Consider the following 19,222-nt stretch of genomic DNA (forward strand, 5'->3'; position numbering starts at 1 on the left):
AGCGAGTGAGCTGGAGATGTGACAGCCAAGGCTAGACGACACGCAACCTTCGTGCCCTGGATTCAATTGAAATATTGAAGAATGTCAATTCTATTCAGGACCCCCATAGATTATTGGCATTTTTTTAAAGTAATTAATAAATAAACAAATAAGTTGCTAAATGATGAATTCAGTTATCGCTGCCTCTAATGACGATGATGCTGGCGATGATGGAAAGCTATTGAGTTATTGTTTTGAATATCTGTCATGGTCCTGCTGCAGGTGATGAAAACGTACCACATGTACCACAACGAGAGCATCAGTGCAGAGAGCAAGTTGAAGGACGCTGAGAAGCAGGAGGAGAAGCAGTTTAGCAAGTCCGGAGATCTCAACGTCAACCTCCTGCGCCACGAGGACCGCCAACCAAGGCGCAGCTTTGGCAGGAAAATTGAGAAGATGAAAGAAAAAGTGAGTAGGGGGCAAACTGTGTTGTGCATGTTAACTTATAACGGGCCATAGCTGCAAAGCCAAAACCATCATTTGGGTATTTATGCCAGATTAAGATTAAGTTTGCTCACAGTCATAAACCCACAAAGGATTAACATTGAAATCTGCAGTTCCTCCATCGGAACTTTGTAGCTTCCCGTACAGGCAGCTGTATTTGTAAACCCACTGTGCATGTACACATTTTGACAGACAGACAAAATTAGCGACCATCTGCTGAACACAGTGGCACATTAAGTCCCGCATTTGGCTCAGGACTGAACAGGACAGTGAATATTTGACTTACGTCCACCAGGTGGTCAGAAATGTCTGTCTGATCACGTCTGTGGGATCAAGTCACCAACCAAAGATTATAAACCCGTATGACGTATGTGTAATATTCACAGTTTTTGCATGTCAAGCAGCTTCTCCTGAAGCTTAATGAGAAGGTTTGAAGTAAATGGAGGACCAGCTTTACATTTTGGGCTCACGAGTAAGAGAGGGAAAAAATACCAGCAGGAATATAATGTCAGAAAGTCTGAGTCACAGGAGAAAACTGGTCTGAAAGCAATAATACTCACTGACAAGACAGCATTACTCTGCCAACAACCCAACTCACTTTCCATATTATGTAGATTTCTTCTTTGTATGAAGGTTTCTCTGGAAGCAGACTGGGGCTGGTGGTCTCTGGAGCACCATGTTCTTCAGAAGCACCCATGCATGTTTTACTCTGGATCTTATTCTGGAATTTCTACTCAAACATCAACCTCACATTATCTCTCAGGTGCAAGAAATCAAAAGGCTGTCAGGATGACAGCGTCTCTCACTCCTCAGGCTGGTATTGTTGGAGATGCTGCTTAGTTTGGCAACCGAAAACTATTTATAACACGCAGCATGTCAATGAATTTTCACCCTACTTTTTGTATCTAGTCTTTTGTTGCATTGCTCTTCCTGCTAACAGGTTAAAGAAAGGAGAGAGAAAGAAGGGGAACTAAATGTTATTTGGTTGCTCTTCTTTAGAATTGCAAACATTCCTGCGAATCCACACAAAAAATAAAAGTCCACAGATTGCCTGCTGTGCCCTTTAAATATTTTATTTCAAGGAATCATTTTACATTTCGGGAAACTTTCTGCAACCCGTTTCATGTCTCCTTGGTGAATGTGTTTTCACACTTGACAGGTTTTTTCTGGTTTCGCCCAAAAGTGAATCATAGTGAAGCATAGACACCGAAATGTCAGAATGTCTCTTTGAAGCCACATTTCACCAACCGGATAGTTGCTGCTAAGTGTCTACTGACTAAATCCCAGCTGTGACACAAGTTACCACCTAGAAGTATCTCCAAAGTCCCGCTGCCGTCTCTGCGTCCCGAGGCTGGTCCCAAAGCTGCCTGAGCACACACTCAAACCCGTCCCACTGCTTCCCTTCTCTGCACTGATGGTCTGTCACCTCATCGGCTCTGTCTCTTCTCTCCTCCCCAGAGGCAAGCCAAGTACTCCGAGAATAAGCTGAAATGCACAAAAGCCCGGAATGACTATTTGTTGAACCTGGCAGCAACAAATGCAGTTGTCGCAAAATATTACATCCATGACGTCTCTGATATGATCGATGTAAGTATGCGGCAGGCACATGTGTTTGTTTATATCGCTCTGCTGGGATTTCTGATGTTGATTTAACTCTGCAGCGCTGTGCCTTTTCTCACCATCTGTTCCTGAGTTTCATTCACTCTCAGTCTGTTAGCTGTTTGTTTTCGAGCTGCTCTGTTGGCCCCAATTAATGTATTTGCCATAATGGTTCATTATTAATTCCTGCACAACAAACTTAACACTGATATTCTGGAAACTGATTGCTTCTAAATGAGTGTCAGCTCAGCGCTCTGCTGTTTTTGCAGCTACAAAGGACATTTTTCAGTTTTGACACCTTTGAGTCGTCGTCATTTTGTTGTTTGGGACGATCGTAGCATGTGATTGTTTGTGTTCCTGCAAGCATGAATGCAGTTGATGTGGTCGGCACTGGGCTCTCAGCCCCGGGCGACCTGCTGCCACTCACCCTCCAGGTAAAACGTCTAAAGGCGTTTTCCTTATTGGCCATTTTAGACAAAATCTTTTATAATGTTTTCATGTGAACATTTCAGGACGGTTTGACTTTAAGACTTTATTTGCATTTTAATCTTATTCTCAATAAACATTTCTTTATCTGTTTTATTTTTTTTATCCAGTTCCTCTATTCTATGAGGTTGTTGTTAACAAAAAAGAAGTCAGCTGTTGAAGAGTAATTCTGAGTAACACCAACATGTTGAGTTCCTTCTATGTTGCTTATAAATAATGGATGCTGTGAGAAGTGAGGTTTGTTTGTGCTGTCTGCATGATTAAGTATTTCACTTACTGTACCTGGGAGATAAGTTTAATTACCTACAAAGGTGAAGTCTTTCTTGGAGGTGTAAATAGTTAGCTGTAGCACACAGTACAAAAGACACTAATTATACACAAAAAAACTGTAATTATGCACATAGTGGTTTTGCACACAGTACATACATTTATAGTGGTGATTACATGCGACAGTGGAAGTTAAAGGCAGCCTAATAAAACATGAGCTTATTTGAAATGAAATAAGTGGCATATAAAATATATGTATGAATGTAAATGTGCAGTATTCACCTACAATATGCTTGCAGAGCTCTAATGGCAAAGATATAAAACAGATGCACGTGGGTACTCAACGGTGTTGCGATTAAAGAGTGTATCTAATCTTCCTTCCTTGATAATCTGCTTCCTTCAGGCTGCTGCATATGAACGTGCTCTCACTCAATTTGCTTGTTTAGAAAGAAGCTAATTGGCTCTCTTTAGTCTTTAATCTATTGAGCCACTTTGACTGAGTGGTGCAAATGGGCCTTGTGCACTAACGTGGAAAGAGTACTTCCTCGGTGCTAAAGAGTGTTAAAGAGTTTACACAGTGACGCAATGAGCTGTCAGCTGCCTCAAGCTCCCTCTAAACCTCCTCACTACCATCTTCTGCTTAATTAGGTCACTTCATCCAGCTCGGTATGATACGACTCTGTGATTATCACTGGTGTCCTACTGTGCTAGCTCCAGAAATTCTGTGAACTTCTATTGCTGAAAGGTGATCTGCAGCAGGATGCAATTCTGGATTTAGTCCATTAAATAGGTCTGAACCTGCTAGAAGGTCATCAAACCAGCCAACTCTGCTGAAACTTTTTGCATTCCTCCATTTAGTCTGATAAACCTATAGTAATTTGTCAAATTACAGGGCAATAAGTGTATGGTACGTTACTGCAGGAATGATGTAGAAGTGTTCAGCACTTCATTGTTGAAGTCATTGTTGTTTTTGGATCCTTGAAACACTGCTTTCAAGGATTGTGTTGAATTCATCTGAATTACTTCAGACTCTATTTTTCAACTACATCCACTGTGACATTTACAGAATGTTTTCCTGATTATTTATCAAACATGTAATCTCCGCAGTGCTGTGACCTGGGCTACCATGCCAGCTTAGCACGCACCCTCAGGACCTACTTGTCTGCCGAGTATAACTTGGAGACATCACGCCACGAGGGACTGGATGTCATAGAAAATGCAGTGGACAACCTGGATTCCCGCAGTGACAAGCACAAGATAATGGATATGCATAACCAGGTGTTCTGCCCTCCAATGCGCTTTGAGTACCTGCCACACATGGGCGATGAGGTGAGGTGCTCAATATGTTGGTAGCAGATTTGTTTTTCACTTAAAATCAATGTCACTTTCCGAGCATTGCGTTTTTTTAAACTTCTTCGCCTCCTCAGGTGTGCCAGGTGAGCGCCCAGCAGCCTGTCCAGACTGAACTCCTGATGCGCTACCACCAACTGCAGTCCCGCTTAGCTACGCTAAAGATTGAGAATGAAGAGGTGAGGATTTATGACGGCTGGTGTCTGTCCAGCAACCCCCACCTCCACCACCGCCCCCCCGCCCCACCCCCTCAAAAATAGCAAGCTCTGCCTCATTTACCCTGGAGCCAAGTAGGAGGGCCACATCACCATCTGTTCTCATTGCAATTTCACTCCAATGACCCTTTCTCTGCAGGAGGCAAGAATATATTAATATTGTCACAGCATCAGCGTGTTGTCATTAATGTTTTCTATGATGTTATATGTGAAATTGTCTATTTTGTGATGAAGAGAGGACTTTCTCATTAAGTGCTACAGACACAAAAGGATGCTCTAATAACCAGCTCCTGTTAGACTCTCCTTTGCCAATGACTCTGCCTCTTCCTTGTCTCCCTGTGCCATGTGCTCTGGATAATGGAGCCCTGCCATTATTGGAAATTAACTATATCTCCGCGCAAACAAAAAGCCTCCTTCAGTAATTTACACTTACAATTTGGTTATTTGCTTTTTCCTTTTCATGTCTTAGTGTAATAGTTACTCCAAGTCTGATACTTGGAAAATATTTGCCATAAAAAAGTGAAATTTGAGAAAAGACTGAATACAATATGATGCATCATATGTCATCTTCTTACTTCTCCGTTTCACCCCATCTGTGCAGGTGAGAAAGACCTTGGATGCCAGCATGCAGACGCTGCAGGACATGCTGACAGTAGAGGACTTTGACATGTCGGATGCCTTTCACCACAGCCGCTCCACTGAATCTATTAAGTCCGTGGCCTCGGAGTTGTACATGAGCAAGCTGAATGTAGCCAAGAGGAGGGCCAACCAACAGGAGACAGAAATGTTCTACTTTACGGTCAGTTCCTGTCAATTTTGATCAGTCTATGCTTCCAAAATGTTAATGGCTATACTGGCCTCCTGTGAACCCCAGCGTTGCTCTGCTTTTCAAAATCACACCATCAGTATTCATTTCCACATGTTCTGCAAATAGAAATTAGATTAAACTAGAACAGATTGAATTTATGCTGATTTGAGCTCTGAATCATTTGACTGGGCTCATGTAACAGTGGTTTGGTGCAGCGGTTTACTCATTGTTGCCTTCTTCTCTCTGTATGTAGAAATTCAAAGAGTACCTGAATGGTAGTAACCTCATCATTAAGCTGCAGGCCAAGCATGACTTACTGAAGCAAACACTGGGCGAAGGTAAGGAGTCGATTCTCGTCTTCGTCCGTCTTCATCTATGACCCAGAAAATCCTTCCACAGCTCTGTAAAATCTATGCCCTCGGGTGATGATGGCCCTGGTCTTATCTAATTAGCAACAGCGAATGAGGTATAGGAGTCTGCAAAGACAAGCATTTTTTAGGAAAGCAGGAAGTAATGAGAGTTGATATTCAAATAGAAAACTACCACACTAAAATCAGACCATATCTACGTTGAAGTATCCATTCCTCATTCTGCTTATCTCCATTGGTCAAAGCATTATCTGGTTAGTCTCTATGTGGCGAAGCCGCAGGGAGGTTTTACATTTTCATGCCGCAGGAGAAAGGCTTCCCTCGGCCCCTCCCTTTCCCAGGGGTCTCCTTGTCACCTCAGCCGTGAACAGTTTATGCCCAATCAATCAGCAGGACCAGACGCAGGCCCATTCCTGCAGCTGCTCCTGCATCAGGGGTTCACCTCCTAGAAAAGAGAATCAGGCACAGACAGCTGACGCCTTTCTCATTTCGCTCCTCGGATTGGTTCATTCCTGTTTTTATTTCCCCCGTGCTTTCATGTCTTTGTGATTGACTCTGTGGCAAACTATCATCTGCGTGCTTTTGCATTCACAAACACTCATATTATAGTTGATGTCCCTCTTTGGACAGAGCTATTAGTTTGTCCACGATGGAGCAGCTAAGAGTGTGTATGAACACGACACATGGCGTCCCCAGGTACCACCCATGTTTAATTATTCAGCCGATCAATCAGGGTTGCGCCGTGCTCATTAGCCCCGTTGCTTCATGCCCAAAGTACCGCGTTTGTGTGTGTGTGTGTGTGTGCGTGGTTGTTTGTGTTCATGACAGAGGGAACAAGATAAGACTGTTGGGTGCCACATGGCGTTTACATCTTACTGCAAGTATTAATGAAAACATTATGTTGAGCCCTGGCACCAGACAAGATGGTGCAGGGATATCTGCCCGCCCTCGTTTCCCCGATAGGGAGTCACCGATTCCCTTGTTCAGTAAATCTGATTCCCACTCAATATCCCGCTATCAATGACTGGCACTTTTCAAATGAATTTAGGGGAAAATCAACTCCGATTTTCGCTTGAGAAAGTCTATGATTTTGAGGTTGGTTTGTCAGAGGAAGGCAGAGGCTATCACTCAAAGGAAGGCTGTCTGCGAAATGTGCTGTTGTTCATTTTTCACATGAATGCGCCGGAGACCCTGTCCATCTGCCAGAAGGATGTGTTGAGAAATGGCTTAGCCTCTGCTCTCTTTGTCCATTGTTGGATGGAGTAAAGAAATAATGTTGGAATGCTTTTGGGAGGGGAGGGGGGGGTCAATACAGACTGCCTTCCAGTTGATAATCCAGTCACTGGCAGACAAAGACACAATCTCAGTTCCCGAAGAAAATCCGGGTCATCTTCAAATCGACTGACCGAATGATGACTGTTAAAAGTAGAAACTTAAACTCCGACATATTCTTAAATTACTCAAACAATTTAGCTGACTTTATTTATGACCTTAAATCTTTTTTACCCATGCATATGCGCGTGTTGTTGGAAATGCATCACAAAAGGCTCAGTGAACAAACATCCCCGACATAATACACACACTGCAGCCGCCAAACCCCTTTTCTTTGCTCTGCGAGGGGGCCTGTAACCCCCTGTCCTCTAGGTCCCATGTGGCTTCAGCGACGACTGCTCAATAGCTTCTTTTCTCAATGGTGTCAGACTGCTCCATCCGTCTCTCCCTCAATGGTCATGTTGTGTTGCATCAAACCCTTCAGTGATGGTGGACACTGCTGGAGTCCGTATAATATGTACCACAGAGATTTAACAAATCTCTTTTGTGTTTTTTTTTTGTTTCCTCAGGGGAAAGGGCTGAATGTGGAACTACAAGGTATGATGTCCTTTGCCTTTCAGCCATGAAGCACTGGTCCTACAGTGTTTTTCAGATTGTTAGAATATATAAGAAAATGTATGTAGAGAATAAATCGTTAAGTTGCGATGGAAGGAGTGTTTAACTGAAGGTCCGCTGACTTTTGTCACGCGTCATTTATTAAAGACCTTCACAAAACTTCAAAGTTTAACCTAAACTTTTTTTACTGATTTGTTTAAGCTTTTAAGCTTGTTTAAGTTTAAATGTTTGTTCATTCATGCTTTCTCTCACCATGTTTGGTACAGTTTTCAAAGAATATGGTGTGTTTTTATTATTTGTCCATCACTTCACAGGCCCCCCACCCTCCCCCCTAAGCCACAGAAAATGCGGAAGTCTAGGCCACGCTCCATGTTTAACCATAAGCTGTTTAACGGCAATATGGAGACCTTCATCGAGGTACCTCTGGTGGTGTATGTCTGAGCGGCCCCTGTGGAGCAGGAGGGCAAGGCAGCTAAAGCCTTTGCTCTCATTCTCTTCTTCCCTTTGGCCTTCCGTTCCACCCCCTTCCAGCTGCCCGTCATTGTGATATATAACGCCTCTGTTTAACCCCTAATCCTCCTCCTCCCTTCTGCGGTTCTGCCGGTGTAGACAGAGCGGCAGTCAGCTGTCTCCTTATTGCACTCCAGAAGAATTTATTTATTTTTAACCCATTTTTTACACGTTTGAGAGGCAGGAGACAGCAGTGGATCTGCTTTGTCCCTCACCGCACCCAACCCTTCACTGCATTGCAGTAGCTTTCCTATTGCCGGCCCTTGTGCCTTCTTTAACCTCCTGTAGGGTGATTTGTCATCCAAGCTTTTCTAACTCTGTGCTTCTATGTCCTCTCTTCCTCTGCTACTCGGTGGCTTTCTCTCCCAGAGGAAGAAGGAATGCCCGTACCCGCGTTCAGGTAGCTGTAGCTCAGGGCACAAGGGCACTAAACTGGCTGCAGCTTGGGCTCCTCTTGCATGATGCGAGTTTCCACTACTGATAAAGTTTTTAATAACAGCGTCTTATAGTTTGGATGTTTTTGTCTGTTTCTCAATGCTCATACGACTTGCAATAAAATGTTAATGAGGCATTAGTCTTTAATTAATATGCACTTGAACACAAGTTTCTTTATTTGTGGGTATTGATAATTGTTTAACATTTTAGTGACGGTTACTTGTTAATAACATTGCTGTATAAATGTTTTTTTAGCAATGGGTGTATATTTTTGTATATTCTGTCTGAGTTCTATTTACAAATCATTTGATTTCAGGATTCTGGTCAACCAATCCCACTTGTAGTTGAAAGCTGCATCAGACACATCAATCTTTACGGTAAGTCTCACATCACGGTGTTGTAACCACTACCTCTGAGCGAAAGGACAGAAAAAGAAAGCATGCTATGGAGTCCTTCTGAATGTTCCCTCAGCCTCATAAGAAGTGACAGCAGCTATTGGACGAGACGATCCATTTCCACAAATGACCTTAGGTACTGACCTCCTCTGCAACTCTAGTCTCTGCGTCCCTGCCAGTAATTTGACAGGCTCATAACAACAGATCACACACACAGAGTTTTGAAAGTCTCATTTGGCTTTTGTCTTGGTGTAGTCAATCCCCCCCTACACACACACACACACACACACACACACACACACACACACACACACACACACACACACACACACACACACACACACACACACACACACACACACACATGTTTATAACTCCTCCCTTTCCACCCTCACATCTGTCTTTGACTCATTGCTGTAGCCTGCAGGCCTCTCTGGATCTGGACCCAATGAAACCCCAGAAAGCTGATTAGGAACCCTCTAACTGAAACCATATGTTGCAGGGGCCTTCTCGTGGAAAAATACGCATCTCTCTTTATGACTAGATTACATTTCCTGCTCTGTGTTATGTGTTTCCAACGGAGCCGCATGGAGCTGGCAACGGTCACTGTAGCGTAATCTTAGGTTTTATTTCTTTCAGGCTTGCAGCAGCAAGGCATATTCCGCGTGCCGGGATCACAGGTGGAAGTTAATGATATTAAAAACTCCTTTGAGAGAGGTGAGGCAAAAACAAATTGCATCCCCCTCCCCCTTTTCATGTAAACAAAAGACTAAAAGGTTGAACCTACCAAATGTCACTACTGAAAGCCTGCATGAATATCTTAATCAGGAGAGGATCCCCTGATCGATGACCAGAATGAGCATGATATCAACTCAGTGGCGGGGGTGCTGAAGCTGTACTTCAGAGGACTAGAGAACCCCCTTTTCCCAAAGGAGCGCTTCCTGGACTTCATCTCTACCATCAGTAAGTCACGCACAACACAAAAGCAATCCCGCTCACTGGTGAGCCGGTTGGATGGAAAAGAGAGAAAACACACCTTACTGTTTCTTAGAAACTCCGCTTTACTGGCGAGGAGAAAGGCATGCGCTGCAGCATATGGAATCAATCTCACCACCAGGGCTCTCTGCCTGATATTTAACGGGAGAAGGGGAGCGAGTTCACCGCAGAATAATCTCCCTGCTGTTTCTACAGTAATAGTTTGATCACTGAGTGGTGCCCTAGTAGTCTGGTGAAAGACAGGGGGGTCAAGTAACAGTTTTTGGAATCTCTTCTCCTTTTGCTTTAGCTCTCTTTGATCAATGCTCCTTTCCAGGATCTGGTGTATATTGTGTTTTAGTTGACTGATGTTAAAGTTTTAGTGGCCATATATAAAAGATTAAAGCAATATTTTTCTTGTTTTTTTTCAGTGTGAACCATAGTTGTTTCACTGGTCTGTGTTTTTTCTTTTTGTTTCAGAGCTGGAATCTGGAGCTGAGAGAGCACATCACATCCAGCAGATCACTGTGACTCTTTCTCGCGTCGTCATAATTGTCATGAGATACCTTTTTGCTTTTCTCAATCAGTGAGTTTGCACGGATTCACCTTGCATTATATGCAACAGTTCCTGGGTTACAAAGACAACCATGTAAAGATGAATACATTCTTTTCACAAAAGTCAGTGAGATATTTTAGTCTTGAGCTTAACTGGAAAATTTGAATTTTCGATAGAGAAAATCCATGTTGAACAAACACAAAAGAATTGAGAGCAAAGCGGAAAAACAAGATGGAAAAATATATTTAAACAAATCTAACCCGCTATTTTTTGCTACATCTGTTGGCAGTGTTTTAGGAGTTATTTATGGTCTCGGAAACTCATGCTTCACTGAAGCACAATAGCTGTCTTCTTAAAATGGATGCCATAATGGTCCTTTTACTAGGTTTGCCCTCAGAACAAAGAGTTTGATTTCATCCACCAGGTTTAATTCTGCTCTGTGCCCCCGTCATTGTTGGAGGGGTTCCAGCTGTGGTTTCACTGGTTAGCCTCCGCTTGTTCATAATATGCAAGAAAATAACTGATCATGACTTCCTCATGTACCACCCAATGATTTGGATTCTGGCATGTGCTGACTAAGTCTATTTGTTTGAGCAAAACTAAGCTGTGCAATGAGATCTAATACTTTATGTCAAAACTTTATTAAATTGAAACCGGACTCTGACTCTGTATGACACGGGTCTGCTGCATAGTTTAAATTCTAACAATGGAACACATGACTGCTAGTGTGTGAATAGAATCAGAAAAGGTAATGAACACGCAGGAAATTATTACGCCTAGGACTTTCAGCTTAATGTGTTGGTTTTTACTTTTTTACTTTAAAAATAGCATGTCCAGCTGGAAAACAAAAGATTTAGCAGCCAGTTGTTCAACATAGTGAATTATTTGGCAACCATAGAGCGAAAAAACCTGCTAGATGTAAAAAGCAAAAGGGAGGTAATAAGTCAGTATTGGTCTCACAGCTTTTTCCATCTGTCCCCAATTGGCCAAACATTCTGGTATTGAAGGTTTAGTAATAACCAAGCCAATGATTCTTGAATATCACCCGAAGTAAACCAAAAGGGAATCCCGGCACAAACAATAAACACTGTTTATCATGTTACCTTTATGTGTTTGCTTACATCTTTAAATACACAATGCTCCCCTTCCCCGCCCCCCAGTCTCTCCCAGTACAGTGACGAGAACATGATGGATCCATACAATTTGGCCATCTGTTTTGGTCCGACCCTGATGCCCATCCCAGACGGGCAGGACCCTGTATCGTGCCAGGCACATGTTAACGAGGTCATCAAGACCATCATCATCCACAATGAACTCATCTTTCCCAATCAACGTGAGCTGGACGGCCCGGTGTATGAGAAGTGCATGACTGGGGGGGAGGAGTACTGGTGAGTACTGGTGGTTAGAAAAATACACTTGTATTATGACTGCGCTTGTTTTGGTTCAGAGAAAAGGGTTTTATTTTATGTATTGTTGTATCATTGTATTGTTCCAACGTCTATTTAACCTCTCCATTGTCTCCCACAGTGACAGCCCCCATAGTGAACCAGGAGCTATTGACGAGGCTGACAATGGAACTGAACAACACACCAGTGATGACGGTCAGTACATCATGTTGCCATGTTTCAAGCGGAGGAGTTGTTATTACGCAGCTATTTCCCTGGGGGGGGGGGGGGGGGGGGGGGGGGTTGGGCAATGTGGGCCTATGGGTCCGTTTCTCTGTTTGTGAGTCGGGTCCAGGCAGAGACCTTTGGATCGATTGCCTTGACATTCAGTTCAGAAATTCATGGTCCATGACAATGAGCTGATATTGGTGATCTTTTGACTTTTAACCAACATGTTGACATTTGAGTTCTTCGACAATGATTGTTTCCATACCTCTAAAGGTGGTACAGATACGTTTGTCCCCCCTCAAGAAGAACTAGTAACTTAACCATCAGTTTTTCTTTAATTTGCTAAATACTTTAGACTTTGTGAACAAGTAGCTGTACTTTATGTTTATTACTAATAAGCAACTATGAGCATGCTAACATGCTAAACTAAGATGGTTGCTGCGAGCTAAAGTTATCAAGTTAATGTTATTATTGTGAGCATGTTCGCATGCAGACCTTATTATACAACTAAAAGAAACGCACATACAGGTGCACGGAGCTGCTGGCACTGGTTTTAATCTTCACGCGGGCTATTTTTTTTATTTTTCCTGACAGATTGTGTCTAATGATAATTGTTAGTCGATATCAGAGCAAGCGTAAAATTATGTTATCTGATACACCATCTTTTTAAACGTGTGACTATTTCATACTTAGAAAATATAGAAAATCCAAAAGAGGTTCACATTTTGGCAAAAAGTATCGGATGGATTTTGCATAATATTTGCTGTAAGGCGACTTTGAGGATAAGATAGTTGTATAGAATTACCTTTTCCACTGAGGGATTTTGACTGAAAGATGAGTTCTGTGCTGCAATAGCTTATGATTGCAAAAGCCTTTGTGATGTTTGAAGTTGAGTAACAGTGTTGGCATGCAGTGCTTCCTCCTTGATCTGTCTGTGTGTGTGTGTGTGTGTGCGTGTGTGTGTGTGTGTGTGTGTGAGAGAGAGAGTCTTTCTCCTCCCGCTTCCCCCACTTGCTCTTTGTTCAGTGTTAGTCAGCAATTCTCCTGAGACTTTCTCCTTTGTGCATTATTTCCCCCAATTATCCTCCGAGCTTTGAATACATAACTGGGCTTTGCACAAAAGCCAAAACAAGTGTAGTAAACAGAATAATATCTATCGTATGCGAAGAGGTAGTGTTCACATGCGTGTTTGTATATTGAGTGCGTGAGGTCAGAACGGGGGGACATTTGTGCTGTTGGTTGCATTTGTAATGAGGGATCCTGACCCTTTCTTTTCTTACTTGTAAAAGACACACCAACTGATTGACTGCTGTAGATTCTGCCGCTGCAGACCTCCGTGCTGCTGTTACGTGGCCTCACTGTCTAAGGTGTTGCACTGTGGTTTGTGTAGCCAGATCAGTTGGTTTCTTCCTGCAGCAGCAACCTTTGAATGAAAGAGAACCAAGATAGTTTCAGAACTAGGAAACTGTTCTGTACCTTTTCAATTGTTAATACTTTAAATCAAATATGAATAAAACATGTTTTTATCTTTATTCACTCCCAACTGCGATTGTCGTCCTCCACATCTTTGCTCCCCTTGGTTCATTTATTTTTCATACTTTCTTGGCAAGAGCTAATTGCTGTCACCATACAGTTGACTCTGGCTGACATCTGCTGGCTGGCTGCTGAAATACAAGACTAGGTTTTCTTTTTAGACTATGCAAAACCCTCTGAATATATCTGACTCGTGAGCTAAAATAGTTATTTCTCATACAGCATGTCTGAACAGTAGTGCTTGTTTGTCATGCAATCATGCGTTTTGTAATTATTGATGAATCCTTTTTCATTATGAAGGATTGTTATATTTTAGCTCTATGTTTGAGGGATGTGCAGTGTGAACTGAGTGAGATGACAAACATTTGGGGGTAACATCCAGGAGTGTAAATTGTTTTGCTGATATATGTTTATTTATGTTTTCAGAGGTTGAACAGATTGAGGCCATCGCCAAGTTTGACTACGTCGGACGGACTCCCCGAGAGCTGTCATTCAAAAAAGGAGCCTCTCTGCTACTGTATCACAGAGCATCTGAAGACTGGTGGGAGGGACGTCACAATGGTGTGGATGGCCTCATCCCACATCAGTACATTGTAGTTCAAGACCTGTGAGTAACAGCAGTTTATCTCGTGTCAAGTCATTACATTTAGAATCATCATCAGTAATTGCTGTCGGCATACGCGACGCGTTCTTCTTATATGTGTGTTTTACGCTCACCATCAGTGCCTCTTCTCTTTCAGGGACGATGCTTTCTCAGATAACCTCAGCCAGAAAGCAGATAGCGAAGCGAGCAGCGGACCATTGCTGGATGACAAGGGTTCATCCAAAAACGACGTTCCATCACCATGTGAACAATCGCCAGATTCCAACTTTGGAGGAGTCATGGGGAGGTGAAAAACAAATAAGAATAACACAAACTCGTAAGAGAAGTTCTCGTGAGGGATATTGAGGAGTTTTCCCATCCGAATGTTGATCCCATCTTTTCTCCGGCTTTAGGTCAAGGCTGCGGTCCGACGGAGCCACAATACCACGTCGTCGGAGTGGTGCGGACACCCAAAGCCCAACCAGAGGAGCCGATACACCGCCGAGGGCCGCAGCTTGTCCCAGCAGCCCCCACAAGGTATCCATCGCCAAGGCTCGTGTGGAGAGCCCAGAAAAGAGGCGCCTCGGCACCTTCGGCAGCGCAGGAAGTATCAACTACCCAGACAGGAAGGCCTATCCTGAAGGCCACCCTCTGAGACCGCTGCCAGCGGCCACTCGTCACAGCAGCCTCGGGGACCACAAATCCCTGGAGACGGAAGCGCTAGCTGAGGTAGGGCGGGAAAAACTGAAAATGAATACAGAGAAAGATTCTTTTGATTGAGTTGATTTGATTTGGTTATATGTGACTGTTTGGTGGCACTATGGTCTCAGTACCAATCCATTCATCCATCGTCAAACCGCTTATCCTGCACACAGGGTCGCGGGGGGGCTGGAGTCCATCCCAGCCAACTTCGGGCGATAGACAGGGTTCACCCTGGATTGGTCGCCAGCCAATCGCAGGGCTACACAGAGACACACAACCATTCACACTCACATTCACACATCTATGGGCAATTTAAAGTCCCCAATTAACCTGATCCCCAGTCTCAGTACCAATCCTTTTTTAAATTAAATGTCAGGCAATTGTGGCATAAAAGGGGATTTGTGAGGTTGGTTAAAAGAGAGAGAGAGAGCGCCATGATTCAGCTGTCTAAACCTCAATTGTTCAACACGTACTAAAGGTAATTTCAAGATGATAAGCAGTGTATTAAAATCAGAATACTACCTCGGTTTAGGCTACATTACATTGGCCAAACAAAATATTATTATCATTTATATTGTTATTATCATATTACATAATGAATCATGTTCAAGTCTTTACTTGAAAATGTTCAACAATAATTCAAAGAGTTTTTATTGTCAATTGCACACGCCCTGTGTATTGAAATTCTTGTGCTTGCCTTTTCTGGAAAGCCGACCAATTTTAGAATAAAAATAAAAATACAATATTTACATAAATGTACATGAAATAAAAATAAAAATAAGGAAGAAATGAGGTAAGGGGAAAGTGCAAAACTGAGCAGGTTGTAAAAGAAAAACTTAAATTAAATGAAATGTGTGCAATATAAATTAACAGTACAGTACAAGTGAAATCCTAACAAGCTAACGAGTGCAGACCAGTTGTGAGTCAGGTCCTCTCAGCTGTTGATGGCTCTAATGGCAGTGGGGAAAAAAGAGTTTTTCAGTCTGGTGGTCCTGCATTTGGCACTTCTATACCTCCTGGCTGAGGGTAGAAGCTCGAACAGTCCATGTTGGGGGTGGGACTGTTCAACCCCCAACATGGACTGTTCAAGCTTCTACCCTCAGGCATGTTGATGCTTAACATTTTGGATTTGTGGTTAAAACGCTATGTATATGTTGAATTCTTTGAGTGCTACATGTCTCTCTTACCTGGCTGTTATTTCTGATTGTTTTGTTCTCCTCATCTTCATCTCTCCTCAACCAGGACATAGAGAAAACTATGACGACTGCGCTCCATGAGCTCCGTGAGCTGGAGCGGCAGAACATCGTGAAGCAGGCCCCCGACGTGGTCCTGGACACTCTGGAGCCGATGAAGAACCCAGTTAGCTCTGAGCCTGGCAGTCCTCTGCACACCATCATGATTCGTGACCCGGAGGCAGCCATGCGCCGCAGCAGCAGCTCTACCTCTGAGATGATGACAACCTTTAAACCCACTCTCTCCGCCCGGCTGGCTGGGACTCAGCTACGCCCCCCGCCCATGAGGCCAGTCCGCGCTGCTTCTACGCAGCATCGCTCCAGCAGCTCCAGCTCTTCAGGGGTCGGCAGCCCGGCTGTGACTCCCACTGAAAAGATGTTTCCTAGTAACAGTACTGCTGCTGCTTCTAACATGAATGTGTCCAGTGAGGCTGGAGATAAGTCGGGTACCATGTAGCAGAGGTAGGAATGGTGTAAAGCTTCCTAAGTAAGGGGAAAGCTTACTTAGAAATGAGTGCTGGTATGTGAGAAGCAGATATGGATATTTTCCTATCTGTTTTTCTGCCTGACTTATTTCATATATTCAGGAAGCTCGTGAGCCTACAACATGTTACCATGGTGATAAAAGGGTGGATGAAGCTGTCGAGGTGTGATTGCACAAAGTTCCACTGTCTTTGAAACTTGATTTAGTAAAAGAAAATATGTATAGGAATACACACATGTCATATTTACCTCAGTTTCAATAGAAAAAAAATCTGTCGCTGTGATCTCGTTGCAGAGATACAAACAATGCAAGTGAAGCAATACTTGTGTGACATTTAGGAATAGTTTACACACAGCACACGTTGTCCAGCAGGGTTTTCAGTCACTCCTACTGGTGTGAATGAAACGGCTCATCTGGACGGATGATATTTGTGCTTAATTACCGTTTACTGTAGTTCGCAGGCCTTAAGGCTGTACATACAAACTTACTTGAAGTTGCAGTGCTTTCTGTTTGTACTATAATACAGTGGATGTTAAGTAACAGCTTAGTGACATTATACACTTCTGCATGCAGGGTCCGCATGACATGAGGAACACATTGAAAAATGTGTGGGATTTACTCATATGATCATTTGAAGCTTGAGATATTGGTCTGAAACCTCATTTTCTTGAATCAAATTTCAGATTTTAGCCTAAGATAAAAAACATTCCAGCATGAAGATCTCTGGAGTCTGACAAATACTGACCAGAACAGGGCAAGTTCGACATCTTGTGAGTTTGGACTGTGGAAAAACTTAACTAATGCATCAAGTAATATACTGTAGGAACCCTGTGGTAAACATGTACATAATATATAGCTAGTCATTTTTAAAGTGTTGATCTTGTACAGGCTGAAACAAAAAAGGAAAAAGGTTGGCTGTAAATGGCACTTGGAGTAAAGATAATTAAGCACCTTCTTAACGTCTTCAGTAATTAACAGACTTGATTGGTTAAGATTAATTGGAAATAGTTTATGTATGCTGTTAGATTATATTTGGTAATTGTACTGTAGAAAACCTGATTGCTGTTGAACGGACAACAAAGCCTGAATATGTTTTTCTTCGTTATTTGTTTGACATACCTGCCCATTTCTACCCTGCAACTTCCCATCTAACTTGTTTTATTTTTATCATTGCATAAGATACATGGAAAAATACGCTTTGACAGTTCCTCTGTAGACGTTGTGACATACTTTTCTTATCTTTATCGATAGAAAGCTTCATGCTCTGGCTGTAAATTTCCTTGGAAGAAAACTAAATAGAGAAACAGTTTGGAACATTTTTGGTCTATTTTACCTTCTGTCCGTCTGACAGCTCCTGGCCTGAGACCTTGTTATCCGCATCCAAAAGACCCTGCTCGACTCTGCATGTTTGGCATCATGTCGGACTCATATTCCACAGAAGTTTAACAATTCCTGTATGTGGTGCCTTGCCTTGGTAAAATGCACAAATCAAGTAAATATTGGATTTTTTAAGAAATGGTATTGAGAATGATGAATCCAGCTGCTAGTAGTAGTAGTAGTAGCAGTGGCTAAAATGAAAGTAAAAGAAAATACCGCTTGAATGAGTGAAATCCCCTTAAATATTAGCATGGGAATCAGGTTCCATTGTCTACTGCAGTCAGCCAGAACAAGAAGTATTTAAAGTCAGACAGTGCACTCACGTCCTCTGCTGATTACTGCTGGTATCGCTTCTTCTTGTGACAAACCAGTGGATACCGTAACCTTTACGAGGCCATTATGATGATATTACAATCGCAAAGCTTATCAATAAAATGTGAAAAATATAAATATGTTACAAAAAAGCATACGTTTATGGAAATATAAAGAAAGCACGCAAGTTGAAAAAGTGAAGTTATCATCCGAATATTTAACAGGACTGTTTTTGTTTTTTATTTATAGAATCTGTGTAAGTGGAGCAGAAGATTTGAGTGCCTTTTGTGCACAACATCAATTTTTATTGAACTTTTATATTTACTTTTTTTACTGTAACACGTTGTCTATTAGTTCTTTATTATAAACTGATCTTTTTATCTCTACTTTCTACTGCTACTACGTTGTCAAACCACCACAAGGAATACATTGTGTAAGAACGTTCCTCTGATAAAATACAGAACACTCATCATGAAAGGCTTTTTTGTGTTTGGACTGATCGCTGAAGACTACTGTCTATCCGGTGAGGTTTAGTAGAATCATTTCAGAATAATTCTCTACATTTTTTGGTTTCCGTGTGAACTGCCTGTGCTGTGGTTGAGCCGTAACTTGTCGTTCCCTTCCTCCCTTCCTCCTTCCCTCCCTCCTATCCTTCATTGCAGTATTGTTGAAAACAGAGGGACTGTAATGGGCGGTCGTCCTGCAGAGTTTATAAGGCACTCTATGCGCTATCCTTGTCCCTAAATGTGATGATCCCAGACATTTCTTTCCTGGAATATATGCTAAAATGTGTTACACTGTTAGTCTGCTGACATGAGAAGAATACGTTAATAATCAAAAAGGACATCACCGAATTAGAGCAGACTGTCATGTTGTGGGAACCCGAGTGTGAGTTGCTGTTACACTGTTTACCTTCTCTTTAATTGTTTGTCTAGTGGTGCTGTTTGTTGATGAGTGTCTGGTTGGTTGAAACCCTGTGATGTAATGTACACCATACCACTGACTGGATGAGGAAACCCCTGCATCCAAATAAAACCATTATTGCTCTGTGA

At 42.5% G+C, this 19,222-nt stretch overlaps 1 protein-coding gene across 2 annotated transcripts in view; it reads left to right on the forward strand.

Moving 5' to 3' along the window:
• Window positions 1–19,222, forward strand: part of srgap3 (SLIT-ROBO Rho GTPase activating protein 3) — a 41,010-nt gene extending 21,788 nt beyond the window's left edge. The window contains exons 5-22 of one of the 2 annotated variants that reach the window (XM_078092067.1): window positions 262–447; window positions 1,942–2,070; window positions 3,943–4,164; window positions 4,263–4,364; window positions 5,002–5,199; window positions 5,462–5,546; window positions 7,418–7,445; window positions 7,778–7,880; window positions 8,725–8,785; window positions 9,443–9,520; window positions 9,632–9,766; window positions 10,259–10,364; window positions 11,495–11,722; window positions 11,862–11,935; window positions 13,907–14,087; window positions 14,221–14,370; window positions 14,477–14,792; window positions 16,008–19,222. In XM_078092067.1, the coding sequence (XP_077948193.1) occupies window positions 262–447; window positions 1,942–2,070; window positions 3,943–4,164; window positions 4,263–4,364; window positions 5,002–5,199; window positions 5,462–5,546; window positions 7,418–7,445; window positions 7,778–7,880; window positions 8,725–8,785; window positions 9,443–9,520; window positions 9,632–9,766; window positions 10,259–10,364; window positions 11,495–11,722; window positions 11,862–11,935; window positions 13,907–14,087; window positions 14,221–14,370; window positions 14,477–14,792; window positions 16,008–16,454 (2,829 nt within the window). In that variant the 3' untranslated portion in view covers window positions 16,455–19,222. Of the gene's footprint in view, window positions 1–261; window positions 448–1,941; window positions 2,071–3,942; window positions 4,165–4,262; window positions 4,365–5,001; window positions 5,200–5,461; window positions 5,547–7,417; window positions 7,446–7,777; window positions 7,881–8,342; window positions 8,374–8,724; window positions 8,786–9,442; window positions 9,521–9,631; window positions 9,767–10,258; window positions 10,365–11,494; window positions 11,723–11,861; window positions 11,936–13,906; window positions 14,088–14,220; window positions 14,371–14,476; window positions 14,793–16,007 lie in introns of both variants that reach the window. The other variant, XM_078092068.1, reaches the window with a different exon arrangement.

This window comes from Gasterosteus aculeatus, chromosome 17 (assembly GCF_964276395.1).
Source record: "Gasterosteus aculeatus chromosome 17, fGasAcu3.hap1.1, whole genome shotgun sequence".
Classification (NCBI taxonomy): domain Eukaryota; kingdom Metazoa; phylum Chordata; class Actinopteri; order Perciformes; family Gasterosteidae; genus Gasterosteus; species Gasterosteus aculeatus.